The sequence below is a fragment of the Rhinoraja longicauda genome, chromosome 12 (assembly GCF_053455715.1).
Source record: "Rhinoraja longicauda isolate Sanriku21f chromosome 12, sRhiLon1.1, whole genome shotgun sequence".
Taxonomy (NCBI): Eukaryota; Metazoa; Chordata; class Chondrichthyes; order Rajiformes; family Arhynchobatidae; genus Rhinoraja; species Rhinoraja longicauda.
In genome coordinates this window covers 11691510-11711079 of record NC_135964.1, presented here as the reverse complement: position 1 = coordinate 11711079, position 19570 = coordinate 11691510, and the positions used below count along the sequence as shown (strand labels likewise).

The window sequence follows — 19570 nt, the reverse complement described above, 5'->3', positions numbered from 1 at the left end:
CTTATTAACTTTATTTATATGCTGTAACTGTAATTCTTTTTGTGCACAACCCGCAGGCATTGCCACTTTCATTTCACTGCACATCGTGTATGTGTATGTGACAAATAAATTTGACTTGACTTGACTTTAGCTGCTTTCTGTACTGGAAAGATTATCCCTTCCATAACAGGATAAATCTAAAAAGGCAAGTTCAATGTTAAAATGAGTGCCCATCTTCAAGTGTACATAGTGCTGTTGGGCAGGGTGATGCGTCCTTGCATCTGTACAACACTGAGGGATTCCATGTCTCGTGAGTATTTGATGCAGCTGCCTGTTGTATTTTTCAGGGGGAGTCTTCTGGAACAGTTGACTAATAAGGATGTGCCACAGATGTAACTGAGGCAGCATTTACTGGGAACTTCTGGGCTCCGCAGCAGATCAATTACTTTGTCGCCCTTCTCAGTGAAAGGAGAAAGAAAACGGATTACTCGTGTCTTACGGAACTTTCCATGTGTTCATCTGCTAGGGTTTGTGTGCATTGCTGTATCAGTCTAGCTGTACATCCATGCTTCTGCTGGTGGCTCAGGGTCCTGGGCGTCTGCACGTTTCCTCAGCAAGGCAGTAACTCGCACCGAAGTAGCATCTCACAAAACACACTGCTCAGCCCTTTCCTGAAAGTAAATGTGTGCGATGTGTACACATGCAGGGGCTGCTGGCTCTAACTTCATGTGAAAGTGAGAAGATGCCTTTTTAAACACAAGAACATGTTTAAATTATGGTTCTTTGAACTTGGCACGTTGACAAATTATTTTAACTTGGAGTGGACAGGGTGACATTTCAGATCCTGGAATTTGTTAGGGACTCGGACACGACAGCAACAAGTGCCTGGCCTGAACCCCAATGGCAACTCATTAGGAAGAGAGAGCCCTCAATTCTCTCACACTTGTATTTTCTGTTCAATCCCTCTTGGATCATCCTCGTTGGTCAAATGAGACCGTGGAGGTATGGGCAACCTCTCTGATTATCCACCAGGCATAATGGTAGCCAGCCAGTGAGAGCCAAAGACTAGGGATTAGTTACTAAATATTCCGTTGATATGATTAATGTCTTCAAATGTCTTAATATTAAAAGCAAAGCTTCAAAAGTCCACTTAGATGGTTGTTCAAAACTACCTCCATTCTCAGCCAGAAAATGTATTTGTCCATAAATTCAGCATTTAGGAAGTGATCATTAAAATGAGTTAATTAAATATGTAACTTCACGCTTTCTGCACGATATACGTTGGTGTTATTTCCCTTTCGTTGTTGTCTTTGTTTTGAATGGATGAGTAGACCTCTGCATCATTTTGACATAAATATTGTTCCATTCACTCGTTCTGCCAAAGATTCAGTCTCTCTATAACACATGCATCTTTCACCAGGATAACCTGATAAGTTGTTACACTTGCACTGGAAAAACAGGGAGAGGAGCACTCATGAGGTTATTCATGGTAATGTTGGTTGAATGAGGGCTCAATTCTTTGATAATTATAATTCCCGTTGGGGTCTTGTTGTCAGCCTAACGTCAGATGGCAGAATTGTGATCCTCTCCCACTGAACAGAGCCATTCAATAGTTCATTATCTTCTGACGGAGCATGTTGACAGATGACTGGGATGATGATGTGGTTATACTTGATTAATGAATTAGTTCTTTGTTTGTTTGTGTAAAAGAAAAACTACACAGTAAGTTCAACCTAACTTTAGAATGATCATCCTGGTATTTTCTAAACACTTTTTGAAATTCTGTAATTGGGTGAAAGGCCTGACAACATTGCATCAAAACTTTCTCTCTCAAATAACGAAAGACTTGCAATTGATTATATGTGTAGTGCAGTCTCCGAGCTTCCCCACAGCACACCCGCCCCTTTCCATTGTGCTTGTTCCAAAATCCAGCCTACACATGAACTCTTGGTGCCACGTGTTGTGTTCTAACGCCACAATGGACATGTTGATCTCCACTCCCTCCCTGGCATGAAGCTGCCTCCATTTAACATTGCTCTATGTCTCTGTTGGTTCACCATTTCCTTTACAGGGTTCATGATGGGACGTGCTCTGCTGATTATGAAAAATTGCCTTCACAAAACCCGGACGTAACTAGCATCTTTAAACTTCACATTTGCTCTTTGCTTCAAGTGATCACAATCTGGAACTCCTACCCAGACATTTTCTTGTGTAAGTGCTGTCGCAGTGGCCAAGCGTGCAAGATATCCACCAACAGTTCACCATTGCCAACCTCTGATCTTTTCTGTTGTGCAGAACACAGGGAGTGTGTGGCAGTCCCATCTCTTGTGAATAACTTTTTTTAAATCCTGAAGTGGGGAGATGAGATATTTGTGAAGCCAGTAAAATAAATTAGCAAATGCAAGCTGAATTATTACAAAGCAATGTAGCGGCTTTACAGAATGGTGATCTCCCCCTGCATCAATACTGTTATGATATACTGGCCAATCCTCAATGTGAATTTAGAAATAAGCTGCAGAAATGCAAAACTGCTGAAAAGTCTGGTAATTCTGTTACTAGGAAGGCAGTAAAACTGCCTGGGTTGCAGTATTAATGCCAAAGACTGAGATTAGAACTTATTCCAGTGTTTCAGTGGAGATACATTTATCATCAGAGTTTGCCCCTTTCACATGGTATTATTCCTCTTGAAGATTCAACTTTTTACATCAGTGTCTAAAGTAATGTGCATTATTATTATTGAGACTTATTGTAACTTCAACCAATTAACCAGTTTCACCTTTCATGAATTAACCTCCTCTACATCAGAAGGTGTTTTATTTTTATTATGTTGGACAGTGTTTAAAATGTAAATCCAGATTGTTTACCTTTCCAAACTAGATTCTCTGAGTTTGTTATCAGTAATGGTAAGTATGAAGAAGGAATGACAACTCTACCTGTATGAAAGGTTTAAAGTCCCCCAAAGTTTCAAAATAGCTGGATAACTGTTTAAGTCACAGAAAACTAGCAATTCTAAATTCACTAGAGTGTGGGTGCATTTTGTTTTGCAATGTGTCACAATGAATTGCAAGCAGGAACTGCAAACCTGCGTTTCGTCCGAGAGCCTAAATTGATCTAAAAATTGTATAAAATCGCCTTGGCAATTCGCACATTTACAAGGCATCTTGGAAAAGTAGAATGGGGAATCATGCACAACTAATTATGCATTTTCACCAAATAAAAGGAGGCACTCTTTCCTTTGTTACTTAAATAGGATGTTGTTAATGAGATGTTCCCTGTGAAGGGTGTACTTTCTAGCATTAGAGGGATGTTGGTGTTATTAGATTACTGCTGCAGTGGCTGGTTAATGGAAATATTTTGAAATATATGACTACCATCCTTGTATCCTAGTCTAACAAAATGCATATTATATGTCAAATGTCCTTTTATTCAAGTTGGAGTGCTTTTTGTGAAATGGTGATTCGCAGTCACAAGATGAGATTTCTTACTGCACAAATTATTGCATTACTTTGTACTTAATACTGTATTGTATAAGAGTTTCAAGTCATAGATTTATATAAAGTGTTTCTGCTGTACGTGGAACTTTCGTGGAATGAGATGCATGCAGAAAGTGTGTACTTTCTATTTTGATAACATTTAAGACAACTGCTCATTTTGTACGCTTTTAACTCAATAAAAGCGTTTATGAAAATATGAAACTAGCTATCGACCTTTCTTTAAATAAAAAGTTTCTTCCATTCTACAATGACATACAGGTACACCTTTGATTTTTTTTTTTGGCATCCTTGGTTCCAGAGTCTTGCGAGACCAACAGAGGTCACTTAATAATAATTCAACAATACACCTCTGACACACTAATTACACCGCCCCCATGTCTCTAAAGCACCATGGACTGCTAGAAACATAAATAAAGAATTAACAATGAACAAAGAAGTAAACAATTAACACTTTCAGTACAGCGGCACACGTCCCAAAAGACGTACACGCAATGTTCTCGTAATTTTGTTTGGTTTAAAGAAGGTGCTGGACCATCAATTGCCGGAAAATTTGTGGTGTTCCTGTGTATATATATCTTAGCAGAAAATGTACTTTGTTTGGCTTTCCCCTAACTTTACAAATATGACCACAAATGTAGGCAAGTTGTCGCACTGTTGATACTAAGACATTTCACTTGGAAAGTACTTTAAAGTAGATCCAATGTTTTAATAAAATTTGCAGGTATCATAAACTGTTGGTGTTATCTCCCATTGTTGTGGAGTAAGGTAGATGATGTGGAATTTGAAACCACCACTTTCTGATGCCTATAATTTTTAATAGAATACTGGGTCTAATTGAAACTGGTGAGTTCACAGGTTGCTGTTTTAGTGTTGCCACCCAACTTCCTCTGCGTTTGGCAATTTCCGCCCTCCAATCATTTCTACATGTTCTGTTATGCAATTGGCAACCGTCTCCTTCTGAGGAAGAGTTTGCTTTTTGAGGCAGGACTCCAACTGTTGCAAATTGCAACAGGGAAGATCTGTTGCTTAACATTGAGTTGTACAACACTGGATCCAGTGTGCCTTGTTCTCTGTGTCAGGTGGACAACACTGGATCCAGTGTACCATCGAACATAGAGCAGTACAGCTCAAGAACAGGCCCTTCGTGCCGATCACGATGCTTTATCTACTTGCATATAATCCATATTCCCTGCATGTCCACGCTCCTATCAAAAGTCCCTTAAATGCCGCTATCATATCTGCCTCAATCATTATCCCCGGCAGCACATCCCAGGTACCCACCACCCTCTGTGTAAAATTAATAATAGATAGACAAGCAAATAAATAAAGAGAATGAATTTATAAATAAAAATTTAAAAAAATAACTAGCCCTGCACATCTCCACTAAACGTTGCCCCTCTCACCTTAAAGCTTTGCCTAGTAGTACTTCATTTTTACATCCGGGAAAAAAGGTTCCAACTGTATGCCCTATCAGTGCCTCTCATAATTTTATATATTTCTGTCAGGTCTTCCCATAACCTCTGGTGTTCCAGAGATAACCAACCTTCCTTGTAGCTAAGCCAGGCAACATTCTGATAAATCTTCTCGGCACCCTTTCCAAAGCCTCCACATCCATCCAGCAATGGGGCGACCAACACTGCAAATGCAGCCTGGCCAAACTCCTATATAGCTGCATCATGACTTCCTGTCTCTTATACTCTCTTCTACTCAATGCCCCAGCTACATGCAAATTGTGTAAATACTTGATCCAGTGTGTCCTGCTTTTACATGACAGTTGTAACGCTGGACCCAGTGTGCCATGTTTTTACATGCCAGTTCGAGTCAACAATTAGGGCTGAAGAAGATGGTTTCCATATTTTGATCTCTCTTTTGAAAAGGACTGGAACATTACTGCAAGATTATTAAAGGAAATCGCGATTAAAAATGAGTCAGTTTGTTTCATTAATTTACATCATGATGAGTAACTGAGACATAATTGAAAAATACAAAATAATATCTCAAGATGGCAGAGCCCTGGGGAGTGTTGTAGAGCAGAGGGATCTGGGAGTACATTCTACAGACGGCAGGGAAGAGAGAAGACATTCTGGTCTTCCATCACAGTGAGGAGGTGACTGGAGCAGACTCACTGTGATGGATGTTTTTTGTTTTATATTGTTTATTGTGATTGTGTGTTTTATTGCTTTCTTTTTTATTGCCTCTCATTGTTGACTGTGGGTAACGTAATTCTGTCATAATAAAGTAATAAAGGTACTTTATACTTATACATAGTTCCCTGAAAGTGGCGTTGTAGGATTGGTGACAAAGGATTTTGGCATATTGGCCTTCATCAGTCAGGGAATGGAGTCTGAAGAAGAGTTCCGACCTGAAACATGACCTATCCATGTTCTCCAGAGACGCTGCCTGACCCGCTGAGTTACTCCGTCACCTTGTGTTCTGCATAAGAGTCCAACGTCTGGTTTCTTGTGCCTCCAATTGAGTATAGAAGTCTGGATGTTACGTTACAGTTGTACAAGACGTTGATGAAGCGGCATTGGAGTATTGTGTCAGTTTTGGTCGCCCTGCTATAGGAAAGATGCCATTAAACTGGGCAGAGATTTACGAGAATGTTGCCTAGGCTACAGGGAGAGGTTGGGCAGGCTAGGACTGGGTCCATGTCGACCAAGATGCCCCATCTAAGCTAATTCTAATTGCCCGCATTTGACCCATATCCTTCTAAGCCTAAGATAGACACAAACAGTTGGAGTAACTTAGCGGGTCAGACACCATCTCTGAAGAAACGAAATAGGTGAAATTTCGGGTCGAGACCCTTCTGCAGACTGTAATCCAGGTTGGGTCTGAACTTGGGTGTCTGGAATCCCTGAGGTAGAAGATGGAGGTGCAGGCAAGCGCTTGGGTCTGGGTTAAATAGAGGGGGAGCTCTGGGAGATAAGATCACCCAGAGTTTTTTACCCAGAGTAGGGGAATCAAGAAGCAGAGAACATAGATTTAAGATAAGAAGCAAAAGATTTAATTGTAATGTGAGAGGCAACCTTTTCACACAGAGAGTGTGGGTGTATGGAACGAGATAGTTGAGGCTAGTACTAAAATAACATGTAACACTTAAAATAGCAAATAACATTTAAAAGACATTTAAACAGGTATATGGATAGAAAAGGATTAGAGGGATATGGGCCAAAGGCAGGTAGGTGGGACAAGTGTAGATGGGGCATCTTGGTAGGCATAGGCATATTGGGCCGAAGAGCCTGTTTCCGCGCTGTGTGACTCTTTACGACTATCACCCTTCAGCCACCTGCGCTCCAGGAAATAGCCTACCCAACCTCTCCCTGTAGTTCAGGGCCTTGGGTCCTGGCAACATCCTCGTGAATCTTCTCGGCACTCATTCCAGGTTCCTGCACTTCAGGCCTGGGCTCTCACCTTGATCGCTCCATCTAAAACAATTGGAGCGTGGAGAGCCCAGCACTGCCATCTGCTGGTCAGTGATTTTGCAGCAGGTTTTGTTCATTGATATTCTGTGTTGGGCCTATGCAACTAGGCATTCGACAAAAGAAGGGTCTCGTCCTGAAAAGTCACCCATTCCTTCCCTTCAGAGATGCTGCCTATCCCGCTGAGTTACTTCAGCATTTTGTGTCTGTCTTTAGTGTAAACCAACATCTGTAGCTCCTTCAACAAGCCTGGGTGTGGATTTAACCTGTGGGCTTATCGGCCAATTGCATGAAGAACCTCTCAAGTAGAAACAAGTTGACTTCAAGTTTTTTTTTCAAATTGCCCACCTTCCATGCACTTTTGAATTGAATACTGACTTCTGCTCTCGGAAGGATCAATGGTGCAATAGTATTTCATTGGAACATGCACCCAGTCAAGAGACAAGTCAGGAGTGTTTTATTCTCATTTGTCCCAGATAGAACAAAATCATTCTTACTTACAACGGAATATGTGAACATAGTGCACTGTCAACAACATAAAAAATGAGAAAAAAAGTGCAGTGTGTGTATAAATACACATGCACACATGTACATATATATATATACACACACAAATATTATATATACATACTCACACACATTATAAAAACAAACAATAATAGGTGCAGTGAAAATTCCTATTTTACATACAGTTCAGTAAAATATTACTACACATAGGCACAATCACACTTAAGTACAAGAGTGTAGGAATAGTAGATTACACTGAGACTACACAAGAGTCCCCATGTTTCCGGCCCCATTTTGTATGATTCACGTCCAAAGTTGATTAAAAAAAGGATATGGACCAAAAGTGGGCAGGTGGGACTAATCATAATCATAATCAACATAATCATACTTTATTAGCAATATATGAGGAATTTCATTTGCCATACAGTCATACCAATAAAAAGCAACAGAACACACAAAATATACATATTAACATGAACATCCACCACAGTGACTCCTCCACATTCCTCACTATGATGGAAGGCGAAAAAATTAAATCTCTTCCATTCTTTGGCCTTCAGCGGTCGGGGCCTCGAACCTTCTGTTGACGGGACGATCTTGACTCCCGTAGCTGGCGGTCGGCCTTCCTCATCGAGGCGATCAAACTCCTGCATCGGGGGGGAATCTCAGCTCCCCCGCGCCGGGCGATCTAGTCGAAACTCGTGCGGCTTTTGAGCTTTCCAATATCGATCTCAACCCAAGACTGCGAGCTCCTCAATGTTGAAGTCCGCAGGCGTCGATCCCAGGCAAGGGATTGCACGCTCTGATGGTAAGTCCACACCCCCACGGTGGGGCTCAAAGTCAGTCCCGAGCAAGGCCTCCAGCTCCACGATGTTAGGCCGCAGAGCGACCAGAGATACGATCCGGAAAACAATCGCATCTCCGGCAATGTAGATGGGGCATCTAGGTCGACATTGGTGAGTTGGGCCGAAGGGCATGCCTCCATGCTGTACGTCTCTATGGTTTTGGGGTAAGGGTTTGCATGGCTGCACGTGTTGGATGGAGAACTCTGCACTCGCGGTGCTTTGCAACCAGGTATCCTCCCGCAGTGGCAGGACCATGCGCCCACATCAGGCGGTGAGGGTGTGTGTGGGCAAATGTACTGTTGGTGGTACTTGTGCTGACATGCACCAGTGGGGATGCAGATGCCACCTGTTTGGGGTACGTGCCACAGCGATGAGGAAACGGCCCGGGTGAGGCTCCCGTTACATTGCTTACGGACGGCTGGAGGGAACTTCCACTTTCCTTCACCAGTTTATCTGACTCCCCTGCTTACTGAATCTGCTTCTCTCAGGCAGGGCTTTCCTGGCCACATAACCACTGCCACAAAAATGAACTTCCCAGGGGAAACTTATGGTGATATTTTTAGTATAGAAACAAAGAACTACAGATGTTGGTTAATACACAAAATTACACAAATTGCAGAGTAACTTACAAATTGCGAGAGTAACTAGAGGCTGGTGCTCACTCACCTGCGACCCCTGGCTAAACCCTACCTGGACCCTCTGCAGTTCGCTTACCAAACAGAGGTGGGGTTGGAGGACGCCATCATCCACCTGCTTCATCGTTCCAATGCTCACCTGGATAAGCTGGGAAGCACTGTGACAGTTATGTTTTTATACTTCTCCAGTGCTTTTAACACCATCCATCCAAACTGACGAAGATGCGGGTGGATGCTCCATTTGTGTCCTGGATCACCAACTACCTGACTGGACGACCTCAATATGTCAGGCTACAGAACTGTGTCTCGGACATGGTGGTGAGCAACACAGGGGTCGGTCCTCTCTCCCTTCCTGTTCACCATCTACGCCTCGGACCTCAGATACAACCGCTGGGGATGGAGATGCCACCTGTTGGGGGTACGTGTCACAGCGGCGAAGATGCAGGTGGATTATAGAGAATCTGTTCAATTATATTTGCATTAAAACATGCGCTAGATTCCAAAATTTACTTTGAAATGGTAAATTTAAATGAGTAGCACGATAGGTAAAAAGTTAAAACTGTAAATAAAAAAACCCCAAACACATTAGATTTGAATATTGATTACATCAACTGCAAAGGCCACCTGCAGAAATTTTTGGATGACTGCAATTGTGAGCTGCATCAGTGAGGGGAAGGAAGCTGAATACAGAGGTGTAGTCAACGACTTTGTTGAGTGGTGTGGGCTGAATCACCTGCAGCTCAACACCGACACGACTAAGGAGTTAGTGGTGGACGTTGGGAGGAGAGGAACACCCTTGTCCCCTGTCTCCATCAATGGTGTGGATGAGCAGTTTCTCAAGGAGTACAAGTACTTTGGAGTTTACCTGGACAGTAAACTGGACTGGTCCAGGAAATCTGAGGCCCCGTTACAAGAAGGGACAGATCTGTCTGTACTTTCTGAGGAGGCTCTGCTCTTTTAACGTTTGCAGTAAGTTGCTGCAGATGTTTTATTGATTGGTGGTGGCCATGCCATCTTCTTCGCTGTCGTGTGCTGGGGTAGCAGGGTGAAGGCTGCGGACGGCAACAGAATCAACAAGCTCATCAGGAAGGTTGGCTCCGTCCTGGGGGTGGAGTTGGATTCATGGGAGGTGGTCTTGGAGGTAGGATTGCCAACTGTCCTGTATTTGTTGGGACATCCCGTATTTTGGGCTAAATTGTTTTGTCCCATACGGGACCGCCCTTGTTCCGTATTAGGCCCAGGGGGGGCGCTGCAGGCCCAGTCACTGTAGGCCCAGACGCTGTAGTTCCCGATGCTGTAGGCCCCAACGCTGTAGGCCCCGACGCTGTAGGCCCTGACACTGCAGGCCCGATGCTGTATGTCCCGACACTCTAGGTTTCTGACATTTTAGCTCCGGACAGTCTAGGTCTAACGGAGGATTTTTTAACAAGTACATCAAGTCCTTTATTCACAATGTTTTCAGCAATATATTGGCTTCTATCCAAACATGCATGTTCCTTTAATTGTATACAATACTTCCAAAATAGGCCAGTACAAGTCAGAATAAGACATCACGTTTGACACATACATCACAGTCATTATCTGGTAAACCATACCAAGATATGGATTAAATCATTCTTTATCGAGAAACCGTGTACAGTTTACAGTGTAGAAAACGAAATTTTCAAAAGAGTTAAAGAAATGTTTTGTTACATTAAAAAAATTATGCCTTTCATATCAAAAATCAATCTTCAGTCTACAACATAATCTAAAGTCTTCTCTTTGTGTGCTGATGTACAACACGTTGTTGCCTTGAATAAATGCATCATTAGCAAATTTGCAGATGATACAAAGCTGGGTGGTAGTGTGAGCTGTGAGGAAGATGCTATGAGGTTGCAGGGTGATTTGGACAGGTTGTGTGAGTGGGCGAATGCATGGCAGACGCAGTTTAATGTGGTTAAGTGTGAGGTTATCCACTTTGGTGGTAAGAATAAGAAGGCAGATTATTGTCTGAATGGTGTCAAGTTAGGAAAAGAGGGCGAACAACGAGATCTGGGTGTCCTAGTGCATCAGTCACTGAAAGGAAGCATGCAGGTACAGCAGGCAGTGAAGAAGGCCAATGGAATGTTGGCCTTCATAACAAGAGGAGTTGAGTATAGGAGCAAAGAGGTCCTTCTGCAGTTGTATAGGGCCCTAGTGAGACCGCACCTGGAGTACTGTGTGCAGTTTTGGTCTCCAAATTTGAGGAAGGATATTCTTGCTATTGAGGGCGTGCAGCATAGGTTTACTAGGTTAATTCCCGGAATGGTGGGACTGCCGCATGTTAAAAGGCTGGAGCGGCTAGGCTTGTATACACTGGAATTTAGAAGGATGAGAGGGGATCTTATCGAAACATATAAGATTATTAAGGGGTTGGACACGTTAGAGGCAGGAAACATGTTCCCAATGTTGGGGGAGTCCAGAACCAGGGGCCACAGTTTAAGAATAAGGGGTAGGCCATTTCGAAAGGAGATGAGGAAAATCTTTTTCAGTCAGAGAGTTGTAAATCTGTGGAATTCACTGCCTCAGAAGGCAGTGGAGGCCAAGTCTCTGAATGCATTCAAGAGAGAACTAGATAGAGCTCTTAAGGATAGTGGAGTCAGAGGGTATGGGGAGAAGACAGGAACGGGGTACTGATTGAGAATGATCAGCCATGATCACATTGAATGGTGGTGCTGGCTCGAAGGGCCGAATGGCCTACTCCTGCATCTATTGTCTATTGTCTATCTCCATATTTGTTCTTAAGCTGACCTATTACATATTCTTCTGTCTGTTCCAGTGCTATGTTCATATATGCATCCAAACAAGCTACAACACCTTGGTAACCCACACCCGAGTTCAGTTTAACCACCACTGGCCACCCTATGATTTGTTTTAGAAAATCGCTGGGTGTTTGCTTTCGCATGCTCATTTTGCGTCCTTCAGGCTATGCACCGTCCACTGATGGCATAATTCGAACGTGGCCCGGACGGTTCCAAACCCCCTGCACCCGGAATCCGGAGATTGCGTGGCAACCCACCTCCCGGCCCGGGCGGCCGCCATTGGTGGAGCAGGAGCACGTGGCCGCTGGCTAGGTGAGGTCACCTTGTCCCGTATTTGGGAGTGAGGAAGTTGGCAACCCTACTTGGAAGGGAGGATGCTCCTCAAACTGCAGAGCATCTTGGACAATACAGCTCACCCCCTCCATGACTCATTGGTCAACCTGAGGAGTACCTTCAGCAACAGACTGGCTCCACCAAGATGCAGCATAGAACGCCACAGGAGATCCTTTTTCCCTGTGGCTATCAAACTGTTCCACTGCTCCCCCTACTGTCGTGGGATAGACTGACTCCCCTCTCCCCCTCCCCCACCCCCCCTTTGGAGCATTATTTTTTACTGTGCACTATTTTAATTTGTTTATTTGTTTTTTTATATGTACTGAACTTTTGTTGTTTATTATGGATTTCGCATAGTACTACATTTACATATCTATTGCGCTGTTGCAAGTAAGAAATTTAATTGTTATGTTTCGCAAGCAAATGGCAATAAAACCTCTTGAAATGTCGCATAGATTGCAACGTTGTGCTGCCAAAAGTCTGCAGTATGGCATCTGCCATAATAGGCTCGGCCACCGGGCGGCGCCGGAGTGCCGCTGTTCCGCATGTCTCCGGCTGGCGGCGGTGCTGAGCCTGGCCTGCAATACCGCCGAGCGCCTCGGGGTGTCGCGGAGAGGGCACGGCGCGGCGCCACCGGACCCCGGGGCCGGGATGGGATGGGATCGGGCTCCCGTTGCCCTCAGGCCGCCCGCAGAGTGCGGAGAATGAGATCTGTGGTCCGCACTCGGGCTCCGGTCGGCCTCAGAACAAATAAACAGACGTGGGAGGCGACGGCGTGAGGCGACGCAGCTGGAGAAAGGGCTCAGTGCTGCTTAAGATGGCAGCTGGCTCGTTGGTCTAGGGGTATGATTCTCGCTTCGGGTGCGAGAGGTCCCGGGTTCAAATCCCGGACGAGCCCGATTTTATTTTGGAAGCTATTTTTCAAGACGATTGATATATATGTTCCCCACAACCCGTCGCCCACTCTTCTCTGCATTGATCGCTCCTTTTTTTTAAGAGAACGCATTAAAAAGTTGTCTGGACTCAACCTGATACAAAACGGGGCTCGTCCGGGATTTGAACCCGGGACCTCTCGCACCCTAAGCGAGAATCATACCCCTAGACCAACGAGCCACACAGCGGGACCAGCGCGCCGCGGCTTAGAGAGCCCGGTCTGCTGTAGCTGCACAGCCGGTAAATGGCAGCCCCGGTCCCGGGACGCGGCAGAAGCAGGGTCATTGAAAGCTGCACGCAGCATGGAAACAGGCCCTACGGCCAAACCTGCCCAAACCAACAAATATACCCCTTCTAAGTTAATTGCATATAACCATATCTAATCCTTTCCTATCCATGTACCTGTACAAATGTCTTTTAAATATTGTTATAGTACCTGCCTCAACTACCCCCAGCCTTTTACATGCACCCACCACCCTCTGTGTGAAAATGTTGTTCCTCAGGTTCATAGTAAATCTTTCCCCTCTCATCTTAAACCTAAGTCCTCTGGTTCTTGACTCTGGACAAAAGACTGTGCATTCACCCTGTCCCCCTCAATTTAATACACCTCTATAAGATCACCCCTCAGCCTCCTGCACTCCATGGGATAAAGTCCTAGCCTACTCAATCTCTCCCCGTAGCTCAGGCCCTCAAGACCTAGCAACATCCTCTTAAATCTTTGTACCCTTTCCAGCTTAATGGCATCTCTAGTATTGCAAACATTGATCAGAGCAATGTAAGAAAATAACTGCAGATGCTGGTACAAATCAAAGGTATTTCACAAAATGCTGGAATAACTCAGCAGGTCAGGCAGCATCTCAGGAGAGAAAGAATGGGTGACGTTTCTGGTTGAAACCCTTCTTCAGACTGATGTCAGGGGGGCGGGACAAAGGAAGGATATAGGTGGAGACAGGAAGATAGAGGGAGAACTGGGAAGGGCGAGGGGAAGAGAAGGACACAGGAACTATCTAAAGTTGGAGAAGTCAATGTTCCCTCCGTAACTACTTGGTCCACCCGTCCCTTCCTACCCAAACCACCCCATCCCCGGGCACTTTCCCCTGCAACTGCAGGTGATGCAACACCTGTCCCTTTACCTCCCCCCTCAACTCCATCCAAGAACCCAAACAGTCTTTCCAGGTGAGACAGAGGTTTACCTGCACCTCCTCCAACCTCATCTATTGTATCCGCTGCTCCAGATGTACATCGGCGAAACCAAACGCAGGCTCGGCGATCGTTTCGCTCAACACCTTCGCTCAGTCCGCCTTAACCAACCTGATCTCCCGGTGGCTGAGCACTTCAACTCCCCCTCCCACTCTCAGTCTGACCTTTCTGTCATGGGCCTCCTCCAGTGCCATAGTGAGGCCCATCGGAAATTGGAGGAACAGCACCTCATATTTCGCTTGGGCAGCTTGCAGCCCAGCGGTATGAACATTGACTTCTCCAACTTTAGATAGTTCCTCTGTCCCTCTCTTCCCCTCCCCCTTTCCAGTTCTCCCTCTATCTTCCTGTCTCCACCTATATCCTTCCGTTGATCATAGCAATTCTCACTTATTATTGATTATCACAATGTGCTGCTGGCTTTAAATCGTCCACTTTCTTTATCCTTGCATTTACTCTCTCCAGTTTGCACTTTCGCGAGGTTGTGTTTCTCTGTGCCTCTCCAGTAGGGTTGCCAACTTTCTAACTCCCAAATAGGGTACAAGGTAACATCACCGCCAGTGCCCCACGTGACTTCACCCAGCCAGCGGCCACGTGCACCCGCTCCACCAATGGCGGGAGCCGGGTTGCTACGCAATCTCTGTTAGACGAACACACTCGGCCTCGCTCCCTGAACACACTCCATTAGCCTAAAGTGTCCGGGCCTACAGCGCCCCCCCCGGGCCTAATACGGGACAAGGGTGGTCCCGTACGGGACAAACAAATTTAGCCCAAAATACAGGATGTCCCGGCTAATACAGGACAGTTAGCAAACCTACTCTCCAGTCAGACTGTGGTTTTATTTGTTTACAAGATGAGCTTCATTGCAATGACAAGTATTTACAAATGCAAAATTCGCTTAAAAAACAATCTGACAAGAACGCCAACCACCAAAAAATCACACTATCATAAACCTCTAACTAAATGTCAGATCTGACAACGAAATGTCAGATCACTCCATTATTATCCTTTTACAGTCAGCTCCCTGTGTCAGACCATGTTGGTTACCACTGCATATCACAAGGGACCTGCTCTCTGCTTCTTCCGCTTGGGTAGCTTACAACCCAACAGTATGAACATTGAAATAGGTCTTCTTATCGAGTCCACATCACAAGATTAGAAATTGTTTAGCCAGAGCTGAACATACTTCTCGGCATCTGCATACAATAGCGTCTTGCGCTTCTTGTGCGTAATGGTGGAAATTTTTGTGGAAACAGAGCCGTGACGTGAACACTCTTTCCTTGACCCCATTGAATTAGGTAATACCCCCCCTTACCAATCTTCCCCATCACAAACTCCAGTGTGCACACATTTTCCTGAACCATCTCCCATCCCCACGTCAAAATGTTCCTTTCCCCTCCTCCATACTCTAATCTCCCACTCCGAATTCCAAATGTTTTTATTCCCCCCCTTTCCTTCCTCTTCACCACTTCCACTCCTTTGGCTTGTATTTCATTCCTCCACTTCTCTCCTTATTCAACACCCTTTTGTCTCTTTTCTCCTCTAGCCCTTGTCACTTACTCTACACATCCACCTATTATCTGCCAGACTTTGCCCAGCCCTCACCTCTCTTTCCCAGCTCTCTTCCTCTATTCCATCAGTCTGAAGAAAGGTCCTGACCCGAAATGTCAGCTGTCCATTCCCTCCACGGATGCTGCCTGACCCACCTGGTTCCTCTCGTACTTTGTAATTTTCTCAGGATTCGAGCATCTGCAATCTCCATCCATCTGTCTCCATCCATCCCTTGAGTTACTGTGATGAATCAACGGTTTAGTTGCAACACAATGCACTCTGTGACGCGTCGGGCGACCAATTCTGTCAACATGTTGGACGACGACAGAAGCCAACAGCGAGCTAACGTCGTCTGACACACGAGCGAACAATAGAGTAATAAAATTTGATAAAAAGTAATAAGATATAAAAAGTAATAAGAATAGACCAAAAGTAAGATATATAGAGCAGCAAGAATCAAAGTGCTAGTCATATACACTGCAGAACATGAAGGTTTTAAGCCTAGTTTTGAATATATTTAGAGTTTAGGCCTGTTTGAGTTCTTCGGGGAGTTTATTCCAGATGCACGAAGCAGAGTGACTAAAAGCTGCTTCACAGTGTTTTGTTTTTACTCTTGGAGTGTTTAATAGACTGGTCCCAGCTGACCTAAGGGGCCTAGCTGGAATGCAAGGTGAGAGAAGGTCTGATATGTATTTTGGTCCAAGACCATTAAGTGATATGTAGACAATTAGGAGTACTTTGAATTTGATTCTCTGACAGACTGGTAGCCAGTGTAGAGATCTGAGAATTGGCGTAATGTGTTCAAATTCTTTAGCTTTTGTTAAGACTCTAGCAGCGGCGTTTTGAACATATTGAAGGCTCGAAGGCTGGCACGAAGGGCCGAATGGCCTACTCCTGCACCTATTTTCTATGTTTCTATGGTACAGACCAACAGACCATTTGCTTTCTTGATTGCTGGCTGTGCCTATTCTTCCTACCGAAATGTATAACTTCACATTTTTCCACAATATTCTCCATCTGCCTGTAACCATTGCAAGCCCTTTGCACAGCCCATTACACAATCCATTACAAGCTCTCAAAGTACCCCTCATCGATCAGTTTTCCCCCTGGCTTCACTTTATCAGTAAGTTGAATCTTCTTAATAAAATAGCTGTGGCATGATACTAGTCCCTGTGGTATCCCAAGAATCACAGTCTGTCACGCTGAAAACACCATTGTCTTCATATTAATCCTATCACCAGTCCTACAATAATTAATCACTACGCCACATGAATTAACTAACTGAATCACTCACTTCCATTTTGGTTCAGCAACTCTGGCATTCATATGTTGCCAAATGCATCTGCCAGGGTTAGCGAGCCCCTTATTTTATCTAACATCCCTTTGTGTGGTGCCTTACAAGTAGCATTTTGAAATTCTAGATGCACCATATCGAATAGTCCTTTCTCTGGCTTGTAGTTACATCTTCAAAAAACTGTATTAATTCATCAGGTACAATTTTCCATTCATAGAATCAGGCTTTGTGCGGTTAACATAATTCCAGTGACTGATTCCAGCATTTTGTTAATTTTGCTATATTGACATTGGACAAAGTTTAAAGTATTTTGTTTAAAAGTTTGGCTCAAGTTTAAAATGTAACTGTTAATTTCTGATGTGTCAGTTGGCTGATCAATTATAAATAAATTAATTCTGATTGTAGGCCTTATATTTTAATTACTTTGTCTACGAGGATTTGACAATACATAATATATCTGATAGATAAATCTTATTTAGATACATTTTAAATTTAAAGATTATATCTCACTTATCATCACTACATTCTTGTTGATAGCTTCTGTTTTGGCAACAGGGCAGTGATAACTATTTTTGCCCCATTTTTCATGCTGTAAGCTGCTACTGGAAGCAGCAGATTCACGGTTGAGTGTATGTATTTATGCTTAGTAATGAAGACAGGCACTCAACCTCTTTACAGGACATTTTTACGAAGAAGATATGTCACTAGTTTAAGTGTCATCCTATCAATTGCCACAAACAATCTGCTGGAGGAACGCAGCAAGTCGAGCAGTCTGTGGTGGGGAGAGGGATTGTCAACATTTTCATTTATGATCCTGTAGCCGGTAGTACCAGGCAAGGTGCGCTGAAACTGTGACTCGCTGTACAGTTGATTTATGTGGTTTTCTATAATCTTTGTTGGGTAGTCTTTTACCTTTCTAAGAATTTGAGTAAAATGGCCATCTATCTGTAGATAGGTGGCGTTTCAGGTCAGGAACTTAAGAAGGACTCCATGTTCTCCAGAGATGCTGGCTCACCCACTGAGTTACCTCAGCACTTTGTGTCTTGTTACTTAAACTAGCACCTGCAGTTCCTTGTTTTTACGTCTATCTGCACACTACATATTTCTGTTGTAAGAGCACCATTCCCAACTCATAGGATCATAAGATCATAAGTGATAGGAGCAGAATTAGGCCATTTGGCCCATCAAGTCTACTCCGCCATTCAATCATGGTTGATCTATCTCTCCCTCCTAATCCCATTCTCCTGCCTTCTCCCCATAACCTCTGACACCCTGAACTCCTGCAACAGTTTCTCCTGACTATTGTGATAAGCTCTTGTGAGCTTGACAGAGAGCATTGTGCCTACAGACCAGGGTGGGTGTGTGATGCTGGAGGAAACCAGAGACACATGGTTACAGACAGAAACCCAGTATACACAGTGGGCACACAACTCATTCAAGCAGGTCGGCACCAGAAATGCTTGCTGCCTTTTTTGATTAATTCTTATAGGTTAGTGAGATATAAGGAAATAAATATTTTTCTACATAAATCTTAATTTCTATATTTCTATTGACAATAATTAAGTGTTTATGTTATAACAGTAAATATAAACAGTTTTAAATACCAGGATGTGATGGGACTCAAAATAAACTGCAGAAATCAATTTAATCTTAATCTGAATCTTTATCCTTTCAAATACTTTTACAATTTGCTTTGAAATATGATATACTGGTACCTTGTAGTAGTGTGACAAAATGGGAACTCTCTGCTGTCATTTATTTATTTAATTTGTTAAACTGAACCTGTCTTGCCGAGTTTCCTCAGAATAGGGTTCCTCACATCCCTCTGGGTCTTTCCCGGACAAAGTGGGTGCAGTAAATAGGTCACATTTTATATTTAGCTTGCCCTCATTATATCTATCCATAGGGGAGAACTGGTGAAAATCTGTTAGAATTGGAACATAACCATCCATTTTCCCATTGATAATTTGATTTTACTACCAAATGCAAAAGCACTAAAAGGTGGCATTTAAAAGTAAGCAACACTTATCATTTATATTTTAAATTGTTATTGTAAACCAGATGCATTTGGTTTCATCCATTTGAAACCTTTACTGTGGCCGGAGCATTTATACATAAAACCTAGAATATAATTAAACAATTTGAAGTGACATGTTTTGATTAGCCTCTATGTACATCCCCCCCTTTCCCCCCTCTCCTCCATGTGCTCCACCTGAATGTGCACCTATTTCCCCCTTCCACCCATCCCTTTCCACCTATATTCCTTCCTCTGGCTTCACATTTCATACCTCTTCCCTCCTTATCTTCTTGTTTCACACATTGTCCTTTCATCTCTGGCCTTTGCCCAACCATCTGCCATTCGACCCCCACCCCCTATCTGTATCCACCTATCAAGACTATATATAATTCTAGCCATTAACTCCACACTCTCATATTCCATAGCTTGGCAAATAAAGGAAAATATTTGTCTATTGCATTAAAGGTTTTTTTACGTACACTGCCATCTTTAAGGATTGTGGCTATATATGTCAACTCAATATCCTGCCATTTATTGAATCTTCTGATATGCTGAGATGTATTACCTTCACAGTTTTTTGCCT

General features: G+C 43.6%; 1 protein-coding gene and 2 non-coding genes across 8 annotated transcripts in view; 2 read left to right on the top strand and 1 right to left on the bottom strand.

Moving 5' to 3' along the window:
* LOC144598708 (uncharacterized) overlaps window positions 1–3620 on the top strand; it is a 62278-nt gene extending 58658 nt beyond the window's left edge. For all 6 annotated transcript variants that reach the window (XM_078409025.1, XM_078409029.1, XM_078409027.1 and 3 more), the window contains one exon: window positions 327–3620. In XM_078409025.1, coding sequence (XP_078265151.1) covers window positions 327–353 — 27 coding nt within the window. In that variant the 3' untranslated portion in view covers window positions 354–3620. The remainder of the gene's footprint in view (window positions 1–326) is intronic.
* A 9201-nt stretch (window positions 3621–12821) lies between these two features.
* trnap-cgg (transfer RNA proline (anticodon CGG)) lies at window positions 12822–12893 on the top strand. Its single transcript has one exon. It is a non-coding gene; the product is annotated as a tRNA-Pro (tRNA).
* Window positions 12894–13036: 143 nt separating this feature from the next.
* On the bottom strand, window positions 13037–13108 carry trnap-agg (transfer RNA proline (anticodon AGG)). Its single transcript has one exon. It is a non-coding gene; the product is annotated as a tRNA-Pro (tRNA).
* Between the last annotated feature and the right edge of the window lie 6462 nt (window positions 13109–19570).